The sequence below is a fragment of the Ixodes scapularis genome, unplaced genomic scaffold (assembly GCF_016920785.2).
Source record: "Ixodes scapularis isolate PalLabHiFi unplaced genomic scaffold, ASM1692078v2 PGA_scaffold0__279_contigs__length_252992795, whole genome shotgun sequence".
In the NCBI taxonomy this organism is placed as follows: Eukaryota; Metazoa; Arthropoda; class Arachnida; order Ixodida; family Ixodidae; genus Ixodes; species Ixodes scapularis.
The window spans coordinates 106519706-106539271 of NW_024609835.1; the positions used below are offsets into that span (position 1 = coordinate 106519706).

Consider the following 19566-nt stretch of genomic DNA (forward strand, 5'->3'; position numbering starts at 1 on the left):
AAAAGTCAGAAAAAAAAGGAGAAGCAAAAAATAACGTTATTTACAGAGATACTATACGTGATTGGCGATTCTGATCCATAATCTTTCCGTAAACCCTAAGAAAAATCCAGCTACACTTGATTGCATGTTTGTGTCTCAAATAATATACTTATGCGCCGGATTTGACCCTAATACGATTTAAACTAAATTTTGACATTACAGACAAACTTTAACGCAAATCACTTTCGCTTCATGGCGAAAGAGCTCTGGACGGAAACATGACACGAAGTCAAATAATCTATTAGCCTATTTGACATCTATATACGAGTAAATATTTTCGTAGAAAAAACAACACTGAGTGGATCTACTTTGTAAAGCGCATTAACGAGGATGATTTGATTACGAAATTTAATTTTTATTGAACTTCACGAAGATCGACGCGGTCCATCCTGGAGCTTTAGGGCCAACGCGTTGCGTCATCGATGGAAACAGAAAGGGAACTTCTCCGATCAGTAGATACTAGGTAGTTTTCAGGGACATCGTTTTTTTTTTTTTTTTTTTTTTTTAGGGGAGCTAGTGCTACGTGGACTGCATCTACCGTGACCAGGTTTCATCTTGTTTCGATTAAGCTAGCCTTGTGGTACTTGGATAGTCACCGACATCAAGTTCCTAAATCCTAGTTACCCTAATTCTACTTGAGCAAGAGCAACGAACAGCGAAAATTGACATCGGCAAGATACACATGCAGGGGCAGGCTTGTAAAGGCTGGTTAACACATCTGCGTTATTTGTGTTCGCACGCAACCAAAACGACCGTAACGACAAAGTCATCGGGACAAATGTTCGCCGTACACAGCATGGTAAGCGATGCAGGGGTTCTAGGCTCGCGAAGCAATCCATGGGTCACGGTTGTTGCGATGTTTTGGTCGTTTCGGTCATTTTGGTTGCATTCGAACGCAGCCAGCGCAAATGTGAGAGCCAGTGCTTATTTCACGAGTAGCAAGTCATTGCAAGCCTGACAAAGGTACCCATGGGCCCCTGCCTGTGGAGGGTCGGCGAAGGTTATTGCTGTTTGTTGCTCGAGTCGGACTAAGGCATAAAAAACAACGTAATTGTGCCACCGCCTTTATAAAGACACACAAAGAGGAATGGCCACGTGAAAATAGAACATCGTTTATTGAAAGCCTTCGAACGAGATTGTGACAACTTAAGACTAAATTAACACAAACGAACACCAATGAACGGGAACTGACAGCCCTACAGTGGTATGTGCTTTTTTTTTTTTTTACACATCAGTTTCTGCTGTACAAGATTGGCATCAATCATTCTGCTGTACACTGCAATCGACAGGGTGCTCAGCCTGATATGTTGCTTCTGCGTCGCAGGTCCTCTTGCTGGGGTTACTGCTTTGACACCGTTTCGAAACGAGACCACGATACATGCCACGCAACACTGCAACTGTTCGAGAGCTCATGACTCGGACAACACGACACTGGACTTAGCTTTTTCTTTGCTTTTTTTGCATACTACTCGATTCGGTGCAAGACCGCATTTGCAAGGTGGGAGCTACGGGTGCTAATAATATAAAACATACAGGAGATTATAACACTACGCACTTTCTGTTGTTGTAGCGACTGTGCGAACTATGAACATAATAAAAATGACAGTGCTTTGAACCTCGTCGACGCTCGTTTAAAGACATTTATACAGCGAAGAACGCTTCACGTTAGCTAAAGTCACTCACTGTTTCATTGAGCGCAATTAGGAGTGAACACCGTAGGCGCAAAGTGAATTCCCAACAGTGAATTCAGATTGAATTCCCCGAGATTTGGGTATAAATATTTTTAAATCCTATGATTTCTGACCTGATTTTATTTGACACTAATTGGAGGATGTCGCGGGATACTCAAACAAAAGACAATGGAAAACAAGGCTTAAATAAAATTTATACTCCGGTTTATACGCATTGAAAACGAACGGCTCTACCTCGCGTTTTATATGCTCTAGAGCGCGCAAAAATTAGAGGCTTGATGGAGACACGTGTTCGTTCCAGGAGCTTTGACAGTTCTGCATGAAAGTCTGCATGAAACATGGCATAGACATTCTGAGGCAGGAATGTTAAGAGTGACGTAACTCGGAATAAACCCGAACAAACTTCTTATATGTTATAAATAGTAAAATTTATCGCACTTTTTTTTCAAACAACTCATTTACACTGGGCGATATATGTTTTCGTAGATTATAGTGACTTCACAATACCCCAAGAACGGTCATCAAGACAAGCGCGAAGCCATATCTATTACATGGACAGTCATGGTCGGCTGAATTCATGAGACGTTTTTTTTTTAATATTTTTGCCAGCCATGATTAGCTAATCGGGTTAACGAAAAAGAAAAAAAAGAGAGAAAAACGACCGTATACATTGTTAAATTTGTTGAATGGTGCTGAATATGAATAAACACAAGGATAATTAGTCGTGAATGACATTTCGATATGGCGATCATTCGCTCTTTAAAAGTTTTACCGAGCCTTTTTTCTCATAGGGCACTCGGAGAACTAATCACTGTGGCATATGCGTCTTTCCGGAAATTATCATCTGGGCGAAATATACCGAAACACGGGGCAGGGGACGCGTGCGCAGCGTAAAATATTCCGCAGGAAAAGCTACTGCGCGTGCCCAGAACGTGTTAAGCAATCACTAGACAAGGACGGTAGCCCGCAGAAGGTGAATGTTGGAATGGTATATATAACGAGAGGTCGGAAAATGCTGAAGGCGTAAGTATGTTTTTTCTCGAAAATAATGTGCGTCAGGTGACACATGGCATGCCATTTCACATATACATCACGTCATGCTCAGTAACACATCGCAGACTTTGTTTTCAGGTCAAAACAGTTTTTTCGGCGTCGGCTTCATTGGCGGCGTGTACGACCGAATCCGTCGCCATGGCCAGCCTTGAAAGATTGGCCAAACCCTCACTTTGACGCCTCGAGTAGGACTAATTCTGCTCTCATCGACGGATTCAAATCTTTATTGTCGGACTGTCGATTGTGGCGCCGATTCGTCGACTCAAAGCTTCTACCATTCTTTCTACGCACACTACCGAAACCGTTCTTGGTGGCGGATAGTTATAGTCGTGACGTCACAGATAAGAGCCATTAGACGGGGCCACCGAAACGCCTCGGTGCATATAGCTGAGCATTATCTCTGGGTCCAAGTAAATAGGTCTCCGCGTGCGCTGTGGGAAAGAGGACACAAGGGCATTTCGAAGAGTGCCGAGGCTACAGCTCTAATTTACGAAAGTGCTCGTCAGTATAGTAAAAACTGCAATAAAGAGTAGAAAGACAAATAATTTGCGGAACCTTTTTATCAAACGATCGACTTTAGTGAAAATAACCTCAGGTCTAGAGTATTTGAGCACTAAGTGTTGTCGTCCAGGCGAAAGTGAGCGCCGAACACTTCGATTTAAAACTGTAATAAATTAGGATTAGGTGGTGACTGATGTATACACTTGAAGCTCAGATTGAATTGGAGCCGCGCCTAGATGTTCTGCCTAACAGAGTATCGGAAACACTGGGGTAGCACAAACAACGACAATTAGCTCTGGGTTAACACACGCGGTTGAATCTTGGGATTCCTACGTGATTTGTCAGAAGCGTACTTGTCTAGTTTGTAGAGACTGCCGTAAAATTCTCTAGAAGTAACGATGTGTTCGTAGGGAATGTTAATGACGCAAGTCAATGTCGAGTGTTGCTTAACGTTGAAGAAGTATAACTCAATGACGCATTACAAAACTGACTGGCTATAACGCTCACGTCCCCAAATAAACGAGGAAACAAGTTAAATATAGAAATAGCAGTTATGACTGCCTAAACGATGCCAAAGGTTATGCAAGTATGAAATGAAGAACAAAGTTATAAACATTCATATGAACAAAAAACAAGTTAGTAAGATATTCATTAAAACTATTTGAACAAAAGTTGGAAGAATAATAAAACTTAAAAAGAAAAGGGCTACAAACGAGTTTACTCCTTTAAGTTCAACATTCCTATTTTATTGTGGAATGCAGCCTGCGCTTACAGCACGAACTCAAAATGTGGAACAAAGCTTTGAAGTATTCGAGCTCCTTATAATCTCGCCGTCGTTACGCGCAATGTCTTTTGACACCGAAGCAGAAGAACTAATTTGAGTGGATCTTTAATTTTTCAAATGCAACTTATATCCCCATTTATTGCTAGCTAGTTGGGATGCCTATCTTTATGCATATTTTCGTGAACTCGATTGCTCACTGCACTTTACCACCAACAAAATAAACTTCTGAGATCGAGCCAATCTACCCCCCAGATATCTTGCATACCCCTCTTGCTTAAGGATTGCTTTAGCACAATACTGTGTTGGGCCTCAAAGAAAGGCCCGGGATAGCCTGCTGAGGCTCCCGTAAACTGCCAATTGGAAAACGCTGTATCTACTTGCTCTCGTTTGAGGCTTGTGCAAGGCAAGCGCAATGACATTGAAAGCCCGCGGAGACACTGCTAATTTCATGCTCCTTGCTTGCAGGAAGCCGACCCTCATATTTTTTCTGAAGGATGACTCTGCATCAGTAATCATTATATCTATTCGGCGAAAGTTGAAAGAAGGTACAAAGCTAAAAACTATGACTCTAGAGAAAAGATCGTTCCACAGGGACAGCTCAGTACCAAATGTCCCTTCTTGCTTTACAAATGGCAGAAAAAAAGACTGAAGGAAACAAGTAATGACACAACGTGTCAAACTCATTATAGACGACACAGGGTACACCTTAGATTTTGATGAGGCTAGAGGATTGCCAAAGACACCAACCGAAGCATTTTAGCGGCAGCCTTCGGCGTCAGCGTCAAGCGAGGCAGCGGTGGCGGGCAAGCTTGCCGTAGCTATATACTCTTTCTGGCTGATTCAGCTTCGCATGATGTCACTTTTTTTTTTTGTATTTTTTTCTTTTATAATTTTTTGTCGTGGTGTGAGGGCGTCCGAGTTCCAGTTGCGGCTGCATCCTTCCTTAGAAGCTGCACACGGCTTGGGGAATCTTCTAGTAGTACGGCCTGGACTCAGCTTCGGACAGAACGGACCTTCGCCCCCTAGTCGCCACAAAGGTGGACCTCGGATGTTCTTTGCCTGGAGTGCCTGGAAAAGAAAACGGCGGAATGAGTCGGCATCCTGGTATTCTGCTTAGGCGAAGGATAATGACGACCCATGCTGCAACAAAACATCATCGACCGAAGTCTTTATCTGAATCCTTGATAGACGATGGCACAAAGAAAATTTCTTTCTAAGATACGAAACAGCAAGCCGGACAAACACCCTATAGACAGTCATAGTAACCCTGGAGCTAGAAGACAAAAAGGGACGGACAGACACCATAGCTATGTCTATCCTTAACCAGCTCGACTGCCTACTTGCTTTAACATCACCCTGTAGAACTTTTCGTCGCTTATCACCGGGCAAAAAATGCCGAGTCACTGAGCTGCGGCCGCATGCGCAGCGTCCGATATACACCAACTCATGTTTAGATGGATGGATGGATAAATAAAAACGGCTGAGCCCTTTGGATTGGGCGGTAGCTTACGCCACCTAGCCATTTTGTTTTACCATTTAAGCTTAGAATATTTAAATGTGAAATCTGTATTCACTCCGCAGTGCAAAGAAAGTGAGGCTATGAAACCCCCTTGCCATCAGTGAATAAGAAAATACCTTGTTTTTTCTCGATTTCTGCCACCATTCACTTAACCTTTGCTTGGTAATCTCTACAGTCTTGAAATCCACTCTCCCTTCGCTGTCTCTAAGACCCAATGACTTTATTAAATCTATGTTCTCTTCGGTCGGCATAGGGTGAAGCCCTTTACAGTAGAGTATGAAGTGCTCAGCCGTCTCATCCTCCTCTCCACAAGCAGTGCACACTGTATCCATTTTCTGGCACCTCACTGTGTATGTTCTGGTTCGCAGAACACCCGTCCTCGCCTCAAACAACAATGAGCTTCCCCTAGAATTGTCATAAATGCTTTCTTTGGCAATAACTGTTTTGTTTAATCTTCAATGTTTAATCTATACAAACAAACCGGAGCGGCCCTAGCGGACGCCACCGGCGCCGCGCATGCGCGATGGGGGTGTGGGCAAGAAGCTCACCGTCGCCCATAAACAAACCCTTGGAACGCGATGTTGTCGGCGTCGATGTAAGTCCCCCTGCCCTTTTTCACTTTCGAATTGTTGATTCTACGTCTTCCTGGCGATGTCTGACTACCTGAGCGGCGTCAGCGAAATTACTGAGGCTCGTTACACCGCAAAACTTCGCGAGAAAAATGTGACATGTGGCGATTCATTCCGCGTGGACGTCGCATTATGCACGCTAAAGCCTGATTCGCATGATCTTTCGCTCGCAATTTTCAGTCGCGACGTCGCTCGGGCTGCAAAAGCCTGAACCGTAGCTGAGATGGTCGACGTCGATGCTGAAAATAGCAAGCAGGACCGGACCAAGTGAATTAGGCCTAACAAGTCGGTGATTGCTACTGGTAACAGTGATCAACATCTCCTTGTATCTACTGTTTTATCGAGCCTGCTTACCAACCTTCAAATTTAAGTCTTTTGAGGCCTGGACTTACTTCTTATCGCAAGCACCGGGCCAACAATTGGTCTACGGGCCGGCGTCGTTTAAGAGAGCAGACGACACGCAGAAACATTTGAAAGATCAGACGACAGTTTGAAAGATCAGGCGGGAGTTTCGGACCACATGCGGACGTAGTCCGCATGTGGTCCGCACAACTTGACGGTTTTCTGGCGTTCATGTTGGAGCAAAACGAATAGATCTGATGACCATAAGTATCTGTGAATTCAACCCAAAGTGCTTCCCGCCCAAGCAATCGTTGTCCGACGGCGTCTGCTTTCCCCTTTTCACGGCACATATCGAGATTCTCGGACGAACCGAGCACGTGAAAACTGACCTTCAAACCTTTCTCGACACTTTTGGTACGGCCCTAGTCGCGGCGTTTTGACGAGAAGGCAGGTTTTTGTCTGATTCTTTTCAAAACAACGCAGGAATACACGTCTGGCATGGGGACTTCTGCCCACAGTCCAAGACCGGAAGTGCGACCGACCCGCCACCACCGCGCCGTGACGTAACAGAGATGAGTTCGTGTGTACTGCACAGCAGATGAACTGTGCATGCTCAGAAGGCGTTCCAGAGCCCGGCAGACAAATATGGAAGCCCACAGAAGGCGATTTTTGCAAAGGTCTATACTCCGTTTCATTTTGAGTCCGACTCCGTCACGCGTATCCGATCGCCTGGACCCCCAACGCGGCGAGGGGGAAAAAAGAGGGAAAGGAGGACACCTTAGTAACGATAGACGCCCACTGCAACGGCGCCTACGCCGGATTGGCTGGCTCGTGGAGATAGACGCTGCCGCGGTCAACATAGGCAGCGGTTACAACGAGCTTCCGAAGCGATAACGTAGTCTAGTGGTAAGGTGTCTGCCTTGTACGCAGCGGACCCCGGTTAGATCCACTGTGTGAGCTTACTTTTTTTTTTTTCTCGTACATTTTATTTTGCGAGTCATTTGGCGATATTTAAGGCATATCTTTTTTACAAATAACACAGAAAAAAAAAAAAAAAAACGAATGTTTTCGACGAAGCTTTGTTCAGCTAAATGGTGTGGGACTCCCTTTCCGGAGGTGCATGGGGGACAAAGGGGCTTGGGTTGCCGGCTGGACGCCGTGAAGCGGCGTGTAATTTGGGGGGGAGGGGGGGGGAGGGAGGAGCAAGTGAGTAAACAGTTCCGTAATGAGCAGCCGCAGACTTTTGCCGCGAAGTGGCTTAAACACAGCAGGCGGGGGGGCTGGGTTACCACGCTCCTCAGTGATACACGGGCCGTCCGAATCCGAAATGCAAGTTCCCGCGCGTTGCCGAGTAGCCAATAATAATTAGGGTGTGTGGATATTTAGACAACATGTAGTTGGTCAGGCATTTCAAAGTTGCGACGAGTCCTTACTGTACACTCTAAAAAAAGTTTGTGGGTCTACTTTCACGCACAACACTTGGAGAGTCAATCACATTAAGCAATGCAAAACGTCACGCTTGCATTGCTGCATGTCACAACTCAGACGGCGTTTTTTGGTCTAAACATATGTTTCGGCATCGCCATTCGCTGACCTGCCTCCGTAAGTTGCGGTGATTGGCTCTCCGAGTGTTGTGCGGGAAAGCAGACTCACGGTTTTTTTTTTAGAGTGTAGATGAGACATTTAGTCAGTGCAGTACAACCGCTTGCCTGTGTTCTTTAGCGTGCACCACGCAGTAGTTGTACACGACCGCAAGCCGGTACGATGCTCATCGAGATCGAAGCGGGCAGGGGTGGGGATTGAGCCCAGGATTCCTGTGTTCTGCAGCGCGAGCTTTCGCTCCACGTCCTCCGAGCTGGTGTGCGCCAGCCCACTCGGCCACCGATGCCCCCCTCGAGCAGCCAATCCGGCGTGAGCGCCGTTGCCTAGGTGTCGTCCTCTCCCTCTTTTTTTTCCTTCGCCGGGCTGGGGGTCCAGGTGATCGCGACCGAGTCCGTCGCTACAAGCCGGTAGAGCCAGTCAAGCAGCGCCAAAAGTGCTTCGTCACGGCGCTTACCGTTTGTGTCTTTGTGGGCATGCCGTCACCGGCTAAACCAATCAGGCGCTGAAAAAAAGCGCGGGCTCGCGGCTTATTCTCTGTGCGTGAGTAGTTTTGTCAGTGTTAGTAAACCAACAAAAACGACGAGCGCTGTGATGATGCAGTTTTTTGGAGCTGCTTGATTGACTCCGTCGGATCATAAAATTGGCCGCGGTCGGACTTTAAACGAAACGGAGTATAGGAGCCGGCCATTTTCTCGGGCCACTAGACTTACGAGACATCCTCTTGCCCCGCATGCCGAAGAAGCCCGAGCCCCGTTTTCCCTGGAGCACGGCTCGGCGCAGCTGGGCGATGAAGGAGTCCACGCTGGCCGGGGCCAAGAGCCGCTTTCCGCGCATGGCGTGGAAGGCCCTCTTGTCGGCCTCGTCCCAGTCCAGGGAAGGATCGTCCTTCTTGCCTCGCATGGCGTGGAAGGCGCGCTTCTCGTCGTCGGCTGCCGCCGCGATCTCCAGGTCGTCACCGCCGTCCAAGCCGCCGTCCCAACCCAACTTTTCAACCAGCGAAACTTCTCCCACTTCGGGCTCGTTGCCGACCTCCGAACTCTGCGAGGGCACGCGGAGAAAAAAAAAATAGTTTTAACCGCATGCACCCTCTTCGGCTGGTGGCAGTCTAGAGTCTGGACGAGGAAGAAGAAGGCATGCGCTTCAAATCTTGTACCTAACTAAAACAACAACAACAACAACAACAACCTTGCAGCTACATGTTTGACTTCATCAGATGCTGCTGTGAGCAATAGTTTCTCATATATCTTTGCTTCGGGATCATATGTGCTTTAGATGGCCTTACATATCGGGGTGAAGGTGCATCAGCGTGCCTTGCTGTTACCAATGCCGGTGGGTTTATGACGAAAGGGGGTCTAATATACGGTGTAAAAATTTTGTTTTAATAGCGTTGCAAAGAAAACTGAGTCAGACGCTTTCACTGTCATGATTCATTTTTACGTGCCTCAAACGAAATATTACATGTTAACGGGTGATGTCGCTGATCTCAACTTTGAGAAGCGAAATATTTTTTAGGTTCTATTTTCAAAACACACGTTTTGTAATATTGGTGTTTGCCGCTTCTTGTTATGAAAATAAAATAATATTATGTAAGACAGTGCAAGTAACCATCTATCGCAACAATTGTTCCTGACCATTTATTTAGGACTGCCATAAATAATCTATACTGCTCAGATTGAGCTGCGAAGTGTACTACTGCCACTAACCCCCACTCCCCTCTGTAATGCCAATGGCCTTGAGGGTATTTTAAATAAATAAATAAATAAGAGCACATGCAATCAAGCTTTGAATGCGCTTAGATGGAGGAGAGAAATCTTTCCCTCCAAAAGTCTGAATGAATCATGTTCAGGGAGGACGCCGATAATCAACCTATGTTACAGTGTTGCCCATGCGTACGAGTGAAATGCGAACAGCGGAGCACGTGGCGTACCATACATGCTGCGCAACCTAGAGGCCACTAAAAACTGATAAAAATACAGGGTGGAAAAAGGGCTGCGTGGGTGCGCACTAACTCCGACTTGCTGATGGACCCTCGTAGCCCCTCTTTTCACTCCGCCGTTTTATCAGTTTCCAGTGGCCTTTAGTTTGCGTAGCCGGTACCGAAGGCCACATGCGCTCCGCTGTTCACATTCCATTTGTACACAATAGTACGGACAGTATAGTGCAGTCGGATAAACATAATCTTCAGCAGGGCTGAAGGTCTTTCCTCCTCTTGTTTTGAAATCATCTACAGATAAGCATCTTAAGCAAATTTAAAGGAACAAGATAATAAAAAAAGAGCGTGAAAGCTATGTTAAAGAACTCATTGAGGAATTACTTTCCGGCAGCTATTGGGCAAGGAGGAAGTCCCGTTTCTGTTTTTTTCAAATGCATATTTTAGCACTGTCTACTGCCCTGATTTTGATTTTAACTTTCGATCACAAAATCGACCAAGGTTCATGGTCAAGACCAACAGACGAAATGTCAAGGTGAAAGACACGAAGTGCACGTGGATATAATAGAAACGGAATGTTTTTTTTTTCTTTTTTTTTAATTTGTTCCCTTATTGCCAAGTGTGAAAATCATCGAGGTCACCGCAGATGGGCTCTGAGTGTCGTTCTGGGCCTTGTACACGTGCCGCCGATCTTCAACAATAACCGATTTAAACATAACAAACATATAAATCCATATGTGTTGACCGTTCACACAAATATTCTCGGAGGCAGGTGAACGATTTTACTTTTTGGTTTCGTTCATGTAGCGCGTGGTGGAATGAGAAAGTTTAACAAAAAAGGGAGACCTTAGGAGGCAACCTTTACGAATCACAACATCAAGCAGAAAATGTGAAGCCATAAAAGCTTTTCCAGTACTTGGCAGACTCGGTGTTGGAGTGGTTTGGGATCCCAAAATAGAAAGGAAAATTTTATTCAGGTTCTGGGCGTTTACCTGGCGGTTTACCTTCGACGGTTTTTGACCTTGCCTCGCGCGTATGGACATTATGTTACCGTTTGCGTCTACGTTGAATTTTCAATTTCGCCGCTTTTTCAACTTCAGAGAAGATTGGCCGATTATTTCTTTACCTCTGTTAGAAGCCTCAATGAGTCTTAGTGAATCGCACCGTACATCTTGAAGAATGTACGGTAGGAACCAGAGACAACATTACAAACAACAAAAAAGAAACCTTCTCAATTGACAAAAAGAAGAATATTAGAAGCCTCCGTGAATGAAGGGTAGTGCCCTACCTCAGCGGGTTTACGCATCGCCTAAAAAGATCGCTGGCCGGCAGGGAGTTCATGTGGTTTGCTCAGCTCCCAACAAGGCCTATGCCATGTGCCATAGGGTGAACAGTGAGGCCGACAACAACGAAATGAACATCTGTGGCACCGCACACAAAACACATTACGCCCCAAACAAAAAGGGAGTCGTATACAGTATTCAATTGCCATGAAGAAAATGTTACAAAGGCCTAACTGGCAGATGTATTAAAGACTGCACCAGGGAACATGCAGCTTCAGTAAATACACTAACAGCAGACGGCTATCTTCCGGGGTGCTGTCGGGTGTGCCAATGTGTTCCCGATGACCACCACATAAACATCGTGGCTAGACACCGAAAACAGCTCGGAAGAGAAATCCTGGAGGTCTTGGCCATTGACGTGAACAAGGACGAATGCGGGAGCGCCACTTCTATCGCGCTACAACCCAAAAGAAATATGTACCTGCGGGGAGCTCCTCATGCAGGAAAGAAAATCCGAAGGATGAAAATGAAAACCAACGATCCGAAGGTAGCTCCTGAATATAGAAATACTCATATCTCGCAACTAAGGGGTGTAGGTGAAAAAGAGGTTTATCTTCAGTAAATGGTCGCTAGACCAGCAATGAGCTTGTTCCCTTTTCTCTCCCTTTCTCTCTCTCCCTTCTTCGTGTATCTTCCTACATTCAGCTGGCATTTCTCAGAAGCGTAAATTATCAACTATCTCAGCTACAGGCTGTCACAATCGAATGAATCATCGGACACAGGGTATTTGGCTAATGTGCGTTGGTAACTAAAGAACAACGTCCCAGAAGAGCAGACAGCTTAAAGGGGCTCTGCAATCATATTTAAGCCTCTACCTTTTTTGCGGTTTCCACGTCTCTTGGGGTTCGGGCAAGCCAGCGGGCGAGGAGAGAGTAACTAAATATCTGTGCGTCATATTTTAACCGGACGACGCGGAAACCTCCTCCACCGACGAGGGCGACCCGCAGTACCGAAAGCGCGCAAAATGTGACACGTCTTTGGTCCTGGGCTTACTACTGGTCAGAGCCGCTAAAAGCTTCTCTTTAGTCGAAATACAAAATATAACTGGCGCCGAACCGTTTCGATTATTTATAAAAGTAGTTTTTTTTTTTTCAGAATTTTAGATAAAAAAAAAACGAATGCAGTTCATAAAGTACGGAAACAAGAAATGACCCGTCGACATACCCGCCACCAAGCGGTGGAAAAGGCGGCGTATACTAGAGAAGAGTAGTGGGATCAGGCGCCGGACACGGATAGGTCCCGGATGTGCGCGGCGGCGCTGCGGTCGTATGGGCGGGAGGATCCGACCGGCTCCGAGCGTTCCGAAGGCCTTCGGCGAGAAGCATTGTCTTGTGGTTTGGCCGTTTCGCGGTATGGCAGCGCAAAGTAGCTCCCATTCTGCACTGATCTTTACCCCGTGTTTGCTGTCGTTTGTGGCCAATGAAGTGTCATGCCGAATTAGTATTTAATCGCGCAGCAAATGCAATGAGAGCCGCTCTGGCTGCCCGCTGCATACAGCCTATCCAGAACACTAGAGTTCCTCGATATGCTCCCCCGAAGGGGGAGCATATCGAGGAACTCTAGTTTGCAACTGCGCAACTCTGCTCCCCGAAGGGGGAGCAGAGTTGCGCATTTGTTTTCCCCACGCCGCCACGCTGCTATTGGCCGAGATCCATCACGTGAGGAGCAACGCATCCGGCGCCGTGTAAGACAGCCACCTTTACGGTCGTTCCGCCGACGTTTCTCTTGCCCCGGCGTATGTTTCCCTGCTTTCCGCCTCCTTTTCCTCCTCTCCTGTTTTCCATGCGCGGCGGCACGCGCGGCGCCGCTATTCACCAAATTTAGTCACGTGAGGAGCAAAGCACCCAGGGCGTGGAGGAAAGCCGGCGCTACGGTCACCCGTCGAGGCTGAATGCGCAACTCCGCTACCGTAGGTAGCCATATACAGGAACTCTACAGAACACGCTTTAATGGCGCCCTCTCGCGCCGTCGACACGGAGTGCGGCAGCCGTGAGCGCTCGATGAGCTCACTACCCCTCCTCTAGTTCACGGCCACTCTCAAGCAATTAAGGACGTCATGAGGGAAATATTTTTTGCTTGTTTTTGTAATTTTAATTTGCCTATAACTTTTAAAATAAAGGGAATTTTGAGAAAAGGAAAGTTTCACTAAGTTACTACGTTCAGTGCGCTCAGGTTCGGTGCAAATTAAAAATTAGTAAAAAGCCCTTTAAGTAACACCGGGCGCGGCTTAATATATTCGCGCTTCTCACTCCCTGATTGTTTCTCGACGTTCGGGACGAACCAGGTCCTGCCTTTCTTAAGCTGTCAGTGAAACGTTTCAACGCTGTGTTTCAAGCTAAAAAGAGTAAACAGTTATTGATTTTAATTGTATACCCTGTGGTAATACAAACGTAAGTAGATGGCAATTTTATCTAGGGACAACCGTATATGCCTACTTGTACAAAAAGTTGCTCGTAATCTCATAAAAATTTACACAAAACCCGACCTCTTCCGACTTATCGCATTACAAACAAACAAAATCGCGTCGTGCCGGCGTACTCGTAATGGTCCATTCACATGACGAATACGTATTTGCGGAGAAAACTGAGTACGCCATAAACAAAAGCTACAAGGAGAAAAAAACCGGGAGAAGGAAACTGCAGCGTAGAAACTCCGAGCAAGCATAGGCAAGATGGCGTCGCGTGTAGTTGACTCGACCATTTTCAGATGTAACGTTGAGCAACTTTGGCAGTCGCCATTTTTCGGGCACGAAGCGTGTGACTGGTTCCGAGTTCTCGCCGAACGCTGACGCGACCCTCGTACCCAATACGTGCTCAACGAACCTGTCCAAACAATGGCGGACTCGGATAATTAGCGCAGCAGCTCCTAGATGGCGTGCACTTTTGAAAAGGGTCTGTCGGCGAAGTTGCTACATTCTCTTTACGTGGCTTTATCCAAAGAACTTAGCTGTGGCTTATCCAGCAGAACGCAAGTTAAGAAGTCTAGGAAGTCAGCTTCGGGAATGATCTAGGTGTTATAGCTCTGGTGACTGATAATTGCGTGGCTTTATGTAAAAGAAAATCACACATGCACACACGCACGCACGCACACACACATGTGTGTGTGTGTGTGTGTGTGTGTGTGTGGTGTAGTAATTCAGTTTGCCATTCTGAAGACACTTTCTACCTCAAATATATTTTTTTTAAACACCCACGAATCATTACCGTTACCTTTGTGGTAAACTACAGGATTGTACTTTTGCGATATCTGGTTCCGTCGTTTAGCAAAAACCGATACCACGGTAATTTTAGGATTGTTGCTCCCTTAGTCGGGGGTAAAAAGACTAAATAAAAAAAAAAGTGCATAAATGCAGCCTTTTTTTTATTTTGGGTCACTTTATACATCACGCCTGATTCAAGTAACGATATGGTTCAGTTAACGTAACTGAACCATATCGTTGAACACGTTTACTGTGAACGTCGTTCGACTCACCTGAAACGAGGCAGTTCTGACTGAGCTTAGCGTGAGCAGCAGGACCAGAGACCACAGAGCCACAACTTTCATCTCCGGATGGTCCATTCTGCGCATGAACGAGGGTAATACGCATTATAGTATTCCGTCCGTGCTCACCTCTGGACGAATGCAGTGCATACAGAATTGCACTCTAAAAAAAAGACCAGTGAATTCACTTCTGTGCTCAACAACGAAGATGGTCCACCACAGAGAACAACAGAAGGATCCTGGCGAATGACGCAGCTCGAAATATGATTTTAAACATGCGATGTGCACAGGGACAACGTTTAACGTTTTGCTTATGAACCCTGTGCATGTGACTGTTTTTTCCTTGAGTTTAATCGTATTCTCAGCTTTGTGATTCACTGGGATTATCCCATTCCTCTCCATAATTGACTGTCTCCATGTTCTGCAGAGAAGAGCAACTAAGATAATTTATTATACAGTGGTATTGTTTAATCACCTTCGATTATCTACTTCGAAAATATTTGGTAAGAAAATTTTGTGGATGCCGAGAAGTAAACAAACTTTACCCACACTCTTTTTTTAATTGGACGCGAGTTGCTTTCAACAGTTTGAGTAAAAAAAGAAAATGAAATATATTGTGTTCTTTCGCAAAACAACGGCGTCATTAATAGGGTCACTTGTGATCCCAGCTAAGAAACGTGCTGAGTCATGATATTACGCGCAATTATTTTGGGTCACAACAGAGTGTGGCTTGGAGTGACTATGGCTCTTGCACCTTAACCAACAAAGTTTACTTTCCCAGTCAAATACCTATATATGAGTTTACACAGAAATACCCGAATTTCAGAAAATAATTGTTTTTCTCCATAATGCAGAGGTACGTTTTCTAAGAGAGTAGAAGACCAACCAGATTGGCATATTACGGCACACCGGGACCTTTTAATTCTACATGATAAATTTTGCGATGGATTTGAACGTTAAAAGTTCCCGTTCAGCCCTGTAAAATGCCAAAATATGTCCGCACAACGCGCTTGATTGCAGATCCGTCATTTTAGTGGATAATTCAACTCACTGATAATGATCTAGCTCCGAGTCAATGTATGCACCCCAAACTTGCAATTTTTTATCACACCTGTGTCTCTCATGAGCCTGCAGTTCCCATCTAGCGTGAAAAACCCCAGAAACACAGAAATTGTTTTCCTTAAAGATTGTAAGAGTCAGTATTAAATAAGTGAAGAATTTACAGCTTCTGAATAACCCTCACGCCCACAAGGCACACCAATCGGCTAAAAGAAACAACAACCCGAAGGTCAAGATTTCGTAACAGTTTCAAGATTGTAAGAGTCAATATTACAAAGGGAAAAAATTGACGGCTTCTATATAGCCCCCCAAGCCCACAAGGCACACCAATCGGTTAAAAGAAACAAAAACTCGAAGGTCAAAATTTCGTAACAGTCCTAATTTTTTGAACCTGTTGTTTTCATACTCACTAAATCAGGTCAGCGTTAATCCCCTTTTTTCCCATTTTCCTGATTATGTTTCTGGGTCGAGCGCCTCAAGCACAATAACACAAGCCCACGTGCACTTTCAGAGCAATATATATATTACGAGAAAACTCTAAAACAAGATTGAACTTTTCCCTCGAGCAAGTATTCGTAACAAAGGCGGACTCAGCGAATTGATGATTAAACACTCGCTTAAATTTAAAGGACCTGCTTACTTTGTATGCTTTTTATTGCTGATATAAAGTTGCTTAAAATAAAGATTTTACCAACGCTTTCGGCTGTTCTACTACCGACAACGCCAGAACCGGTGTTGAAGCCTCTCCGGTGCTAAGCAGTCGCAAGTGTGTGAACTAGCCATTATGGTGCAACATAGTGTAGCTACTCGAAAGTAAGGGCTCCCCTCTCAAGCCATTGTTTAATGTCGTTTAATGTTCCAGCTTCGATAAATGAGAAAAGTGTAGTTTACACAAAGCCGTAACAAGACTTCGACTCAGTAAAAACTTTGATCCACCGGTTCGCATGCGCCCGTTCTTTCGCTCTGCCATTGGGGACTAATGTGGCAGACTGGCGGTATTTTCGTAAAGCCTTCCGCGGCGGTCACTCCTAGACTAAAGTCAACACCCTCTACGAGTGTGAGGCAGCCAATATGCGTGATGCAGTTTACTTATGCCTGCAAAACTTCCCCTCTCCTTTAGACATCTAGTTATCATTTTTATCATCTACCAAAGAGCTAATCGCAACGTTACTTGGCAAGGCTTCTTACACACTCTTCTTTTCCATTGTCACGCTGGATAGCTTTCGGGCGCTCTTATCTTCCGAGTGTTTCACAAATAATCATCACAAAAATTTGAAATGTGGTACCTATAAGGAAAACTCGCTAATATCTGACAATACCAATATAATGCAACATGCGTGCATTTTTATTATTGTCATTAATACACAACCATCTAAAGCTGAATTTTTAACATATCCACAATTGATGCGATGCTGCTCTACATGTGATTGAGATTGAGTTTTGTTTTAAATATTATTATATTCCAGAAATATACTAGTATTCTCTTCTATAGGCAAATCGAATGTCTTACATACTTTTATTTTGCTTTCTTAACAACATTGCGATTAACACAAAAAGGTATATGACAATATTGCGCAGTAAGCCACACTACTCCCAAACTCAAATTAAAGTTAACGCATTTTTTTAGTGTTCGGAATCACTGAAAGGCGTTAGTGTCAAGTAATAGTTCTTTTACACCTGGACGTAATACTTAAAGGGGTTCCTCAAGCAACAGTAGCCTACTCGGCGCACGAAATTTAATAAGGCCTTATTCAAAAAAGGTATTTTCTAGAGTCTAGACGCTATGTATTTATTAATTGCCTTTACATGTTTTAATTTGCACATTAAAAAAAATTAGGTACCCAAATGAATCAAATTACATTTCGTCGGACCAAAAATGTAAGTTTAGAAATGTTAAAAAATTTACGAAAAGTATCCTGTATGTATGGTGTATCTGTAGTGTGAAACCGTGAAAGCAGTAAGTTATCCCAAAAGTTCAGTGCGAGAAAACAAACATTATTTCTGAAGATCCGAAGTTCTGTGACGGTAAGCTCATTTCTTATTAAAAACTTTTGATTCGGATGGGTTCCTCCTTTGATATACTCGCACCATATAGTACGTGAGACCTGGTGTCACGTTTGTACTAAATTGCTAAATTGTTTTTCACGGAACCAGGTTGGTGGTCTGGCTCGATACATTGTGTTCATCAGTGGTGTAAATACATTATTCAATATAAAAATATAAATGTAATACTTCTTAGCGCACGAAACACAACAACTGCACCAGCCCGAAACCACTGAAGCCTGATACGACCTCATTTATCTTCAACATTTTATAATTCTTAGGTCTTACAGGGCCAGTATAAAACAAGATAAAAAAAATATGTTCTTAAAGACTATTTTCTAAAGAGTCTTTTTTTTTTAGTTTGATAATTTTCGTTTGCGGCGACTGTACAAATATCATTTGTGTTAGGAAATATTTGGGAAAGGGGGGGGGGATGTGTTGAACATGTTGTTCTGAGATTTTCTTTCTAACCTGTTTGCAACAGATGAAACATTATAGTGGGTCTAATACCAAAGGCTAAATAAGCTGCAAAATGTGCGTACGTTTCAAATATAACCTTTTAGAAAGCGACCCGTTCATTCAAGCTCGTCTGGGTCCAGGAGTATTGAATGCTTCGAAAAGTAGAGAGCGCGGGAAGGGAGGGGGGGGGGGGGGTTACAGATCTCTTTGTGTTTCATTTCGCTTCTACAAACAACTCCTCCCACCCCCCTCCCCCCCCCCTTTTCTTTTTTCAACATGTAAATATGAATAAAAGAACGGAAGCAATTCACACTGATATGTTCGCTGACGCGAGAGCGAAGCTTCATCCGGCTTGAGCGTGCAGTCCAGTTCCACAATCTCAGAAACTTGCTAATTTCGTCTGAACGTGGCGCTGAACGATCCTCTCCGCTACTCTTTAAGTATTTCTGTTTTGTTTAATTTGTTTCGTAAATCACTTTCTAAAATACCTGCTCCGCTAGACACTCAAACTCTATACACGAGGGAGCATCGATCTCTGCATCTTCCTGTACGATGGGGACATCTATTGAAAGGCGTCGCGCCGCGGCTCTGTTTCTTTGTTGTTTTTTTGTTTTTTTTTCATTCATTTGCCCAAAGAGACGATCTAAATGCGGACCTTCCTTTGACGGTTAAATCAGAAATGAAATGAGGTCAGATGACGTAAGTGCGTCGTAAGCAAGAGTCTCAGTCCACATGTATTAGCGTAGCCAAACGTACATATACACGTAAATTGAAACAAATTTGACCCTACATATGGCGTTGTCGTCCCTGCTCCGTCTATACACGAATCAGCAGCGCCGCCTCTCGTGTCGCGAGAGAAAACTCGGCACTGCGAAACAGCAAGAAAGTGCGAATTAGCTTAAGGATTGACTTACTGGTGTTGCGGCACGAAAATAGATGGCAGCTCTGTCCGGACCCCATTCGAGCTATCTTGAACACTTTATCGGGACTGCATGGTGGTCCGTTTAAACTCACGAGGGGCGAAACGTGCGTAATACTTTCGCTTTTTCTTTTTGTTTCGTGGTTGTTTTTTTGGGCGCTCTTTGACATCGA

General features: G+C 44.7%; 1 protein-coding gene across 1 annotated transcript in view; it reads right to left on the reverse strand.

The window, feature by feature from the left end:
• Positions 1-1136: 1136 nt before the first annotated feature.
• The window catches only part of LOC8032229, a 198921-nt gene continuing 180491 nt past the window's right edge, over positions 1137-19566 (reverse strand). Inside the window, exons 2-4 of the mRNA XM_040217470.3 lie at positions 14905-14992; positions 8871-9198; positions 1137-5136 (exon numbers count right to left, since the gene is read on the reverse strand). Of these exons, the coding sequence (XP_040073404.1) occupies positions 5042-5136; positions 8871-9198; positions 14905-14991 (510 nt within the window). The 5' untranslated portion in view covers position 14992 and the 3' untranslated portion in view covers positions 1137-5041. The remainder of the gene's footprint in view (positions 5137-8870; positions 9199-14904; positions 14993-19566) is intronic.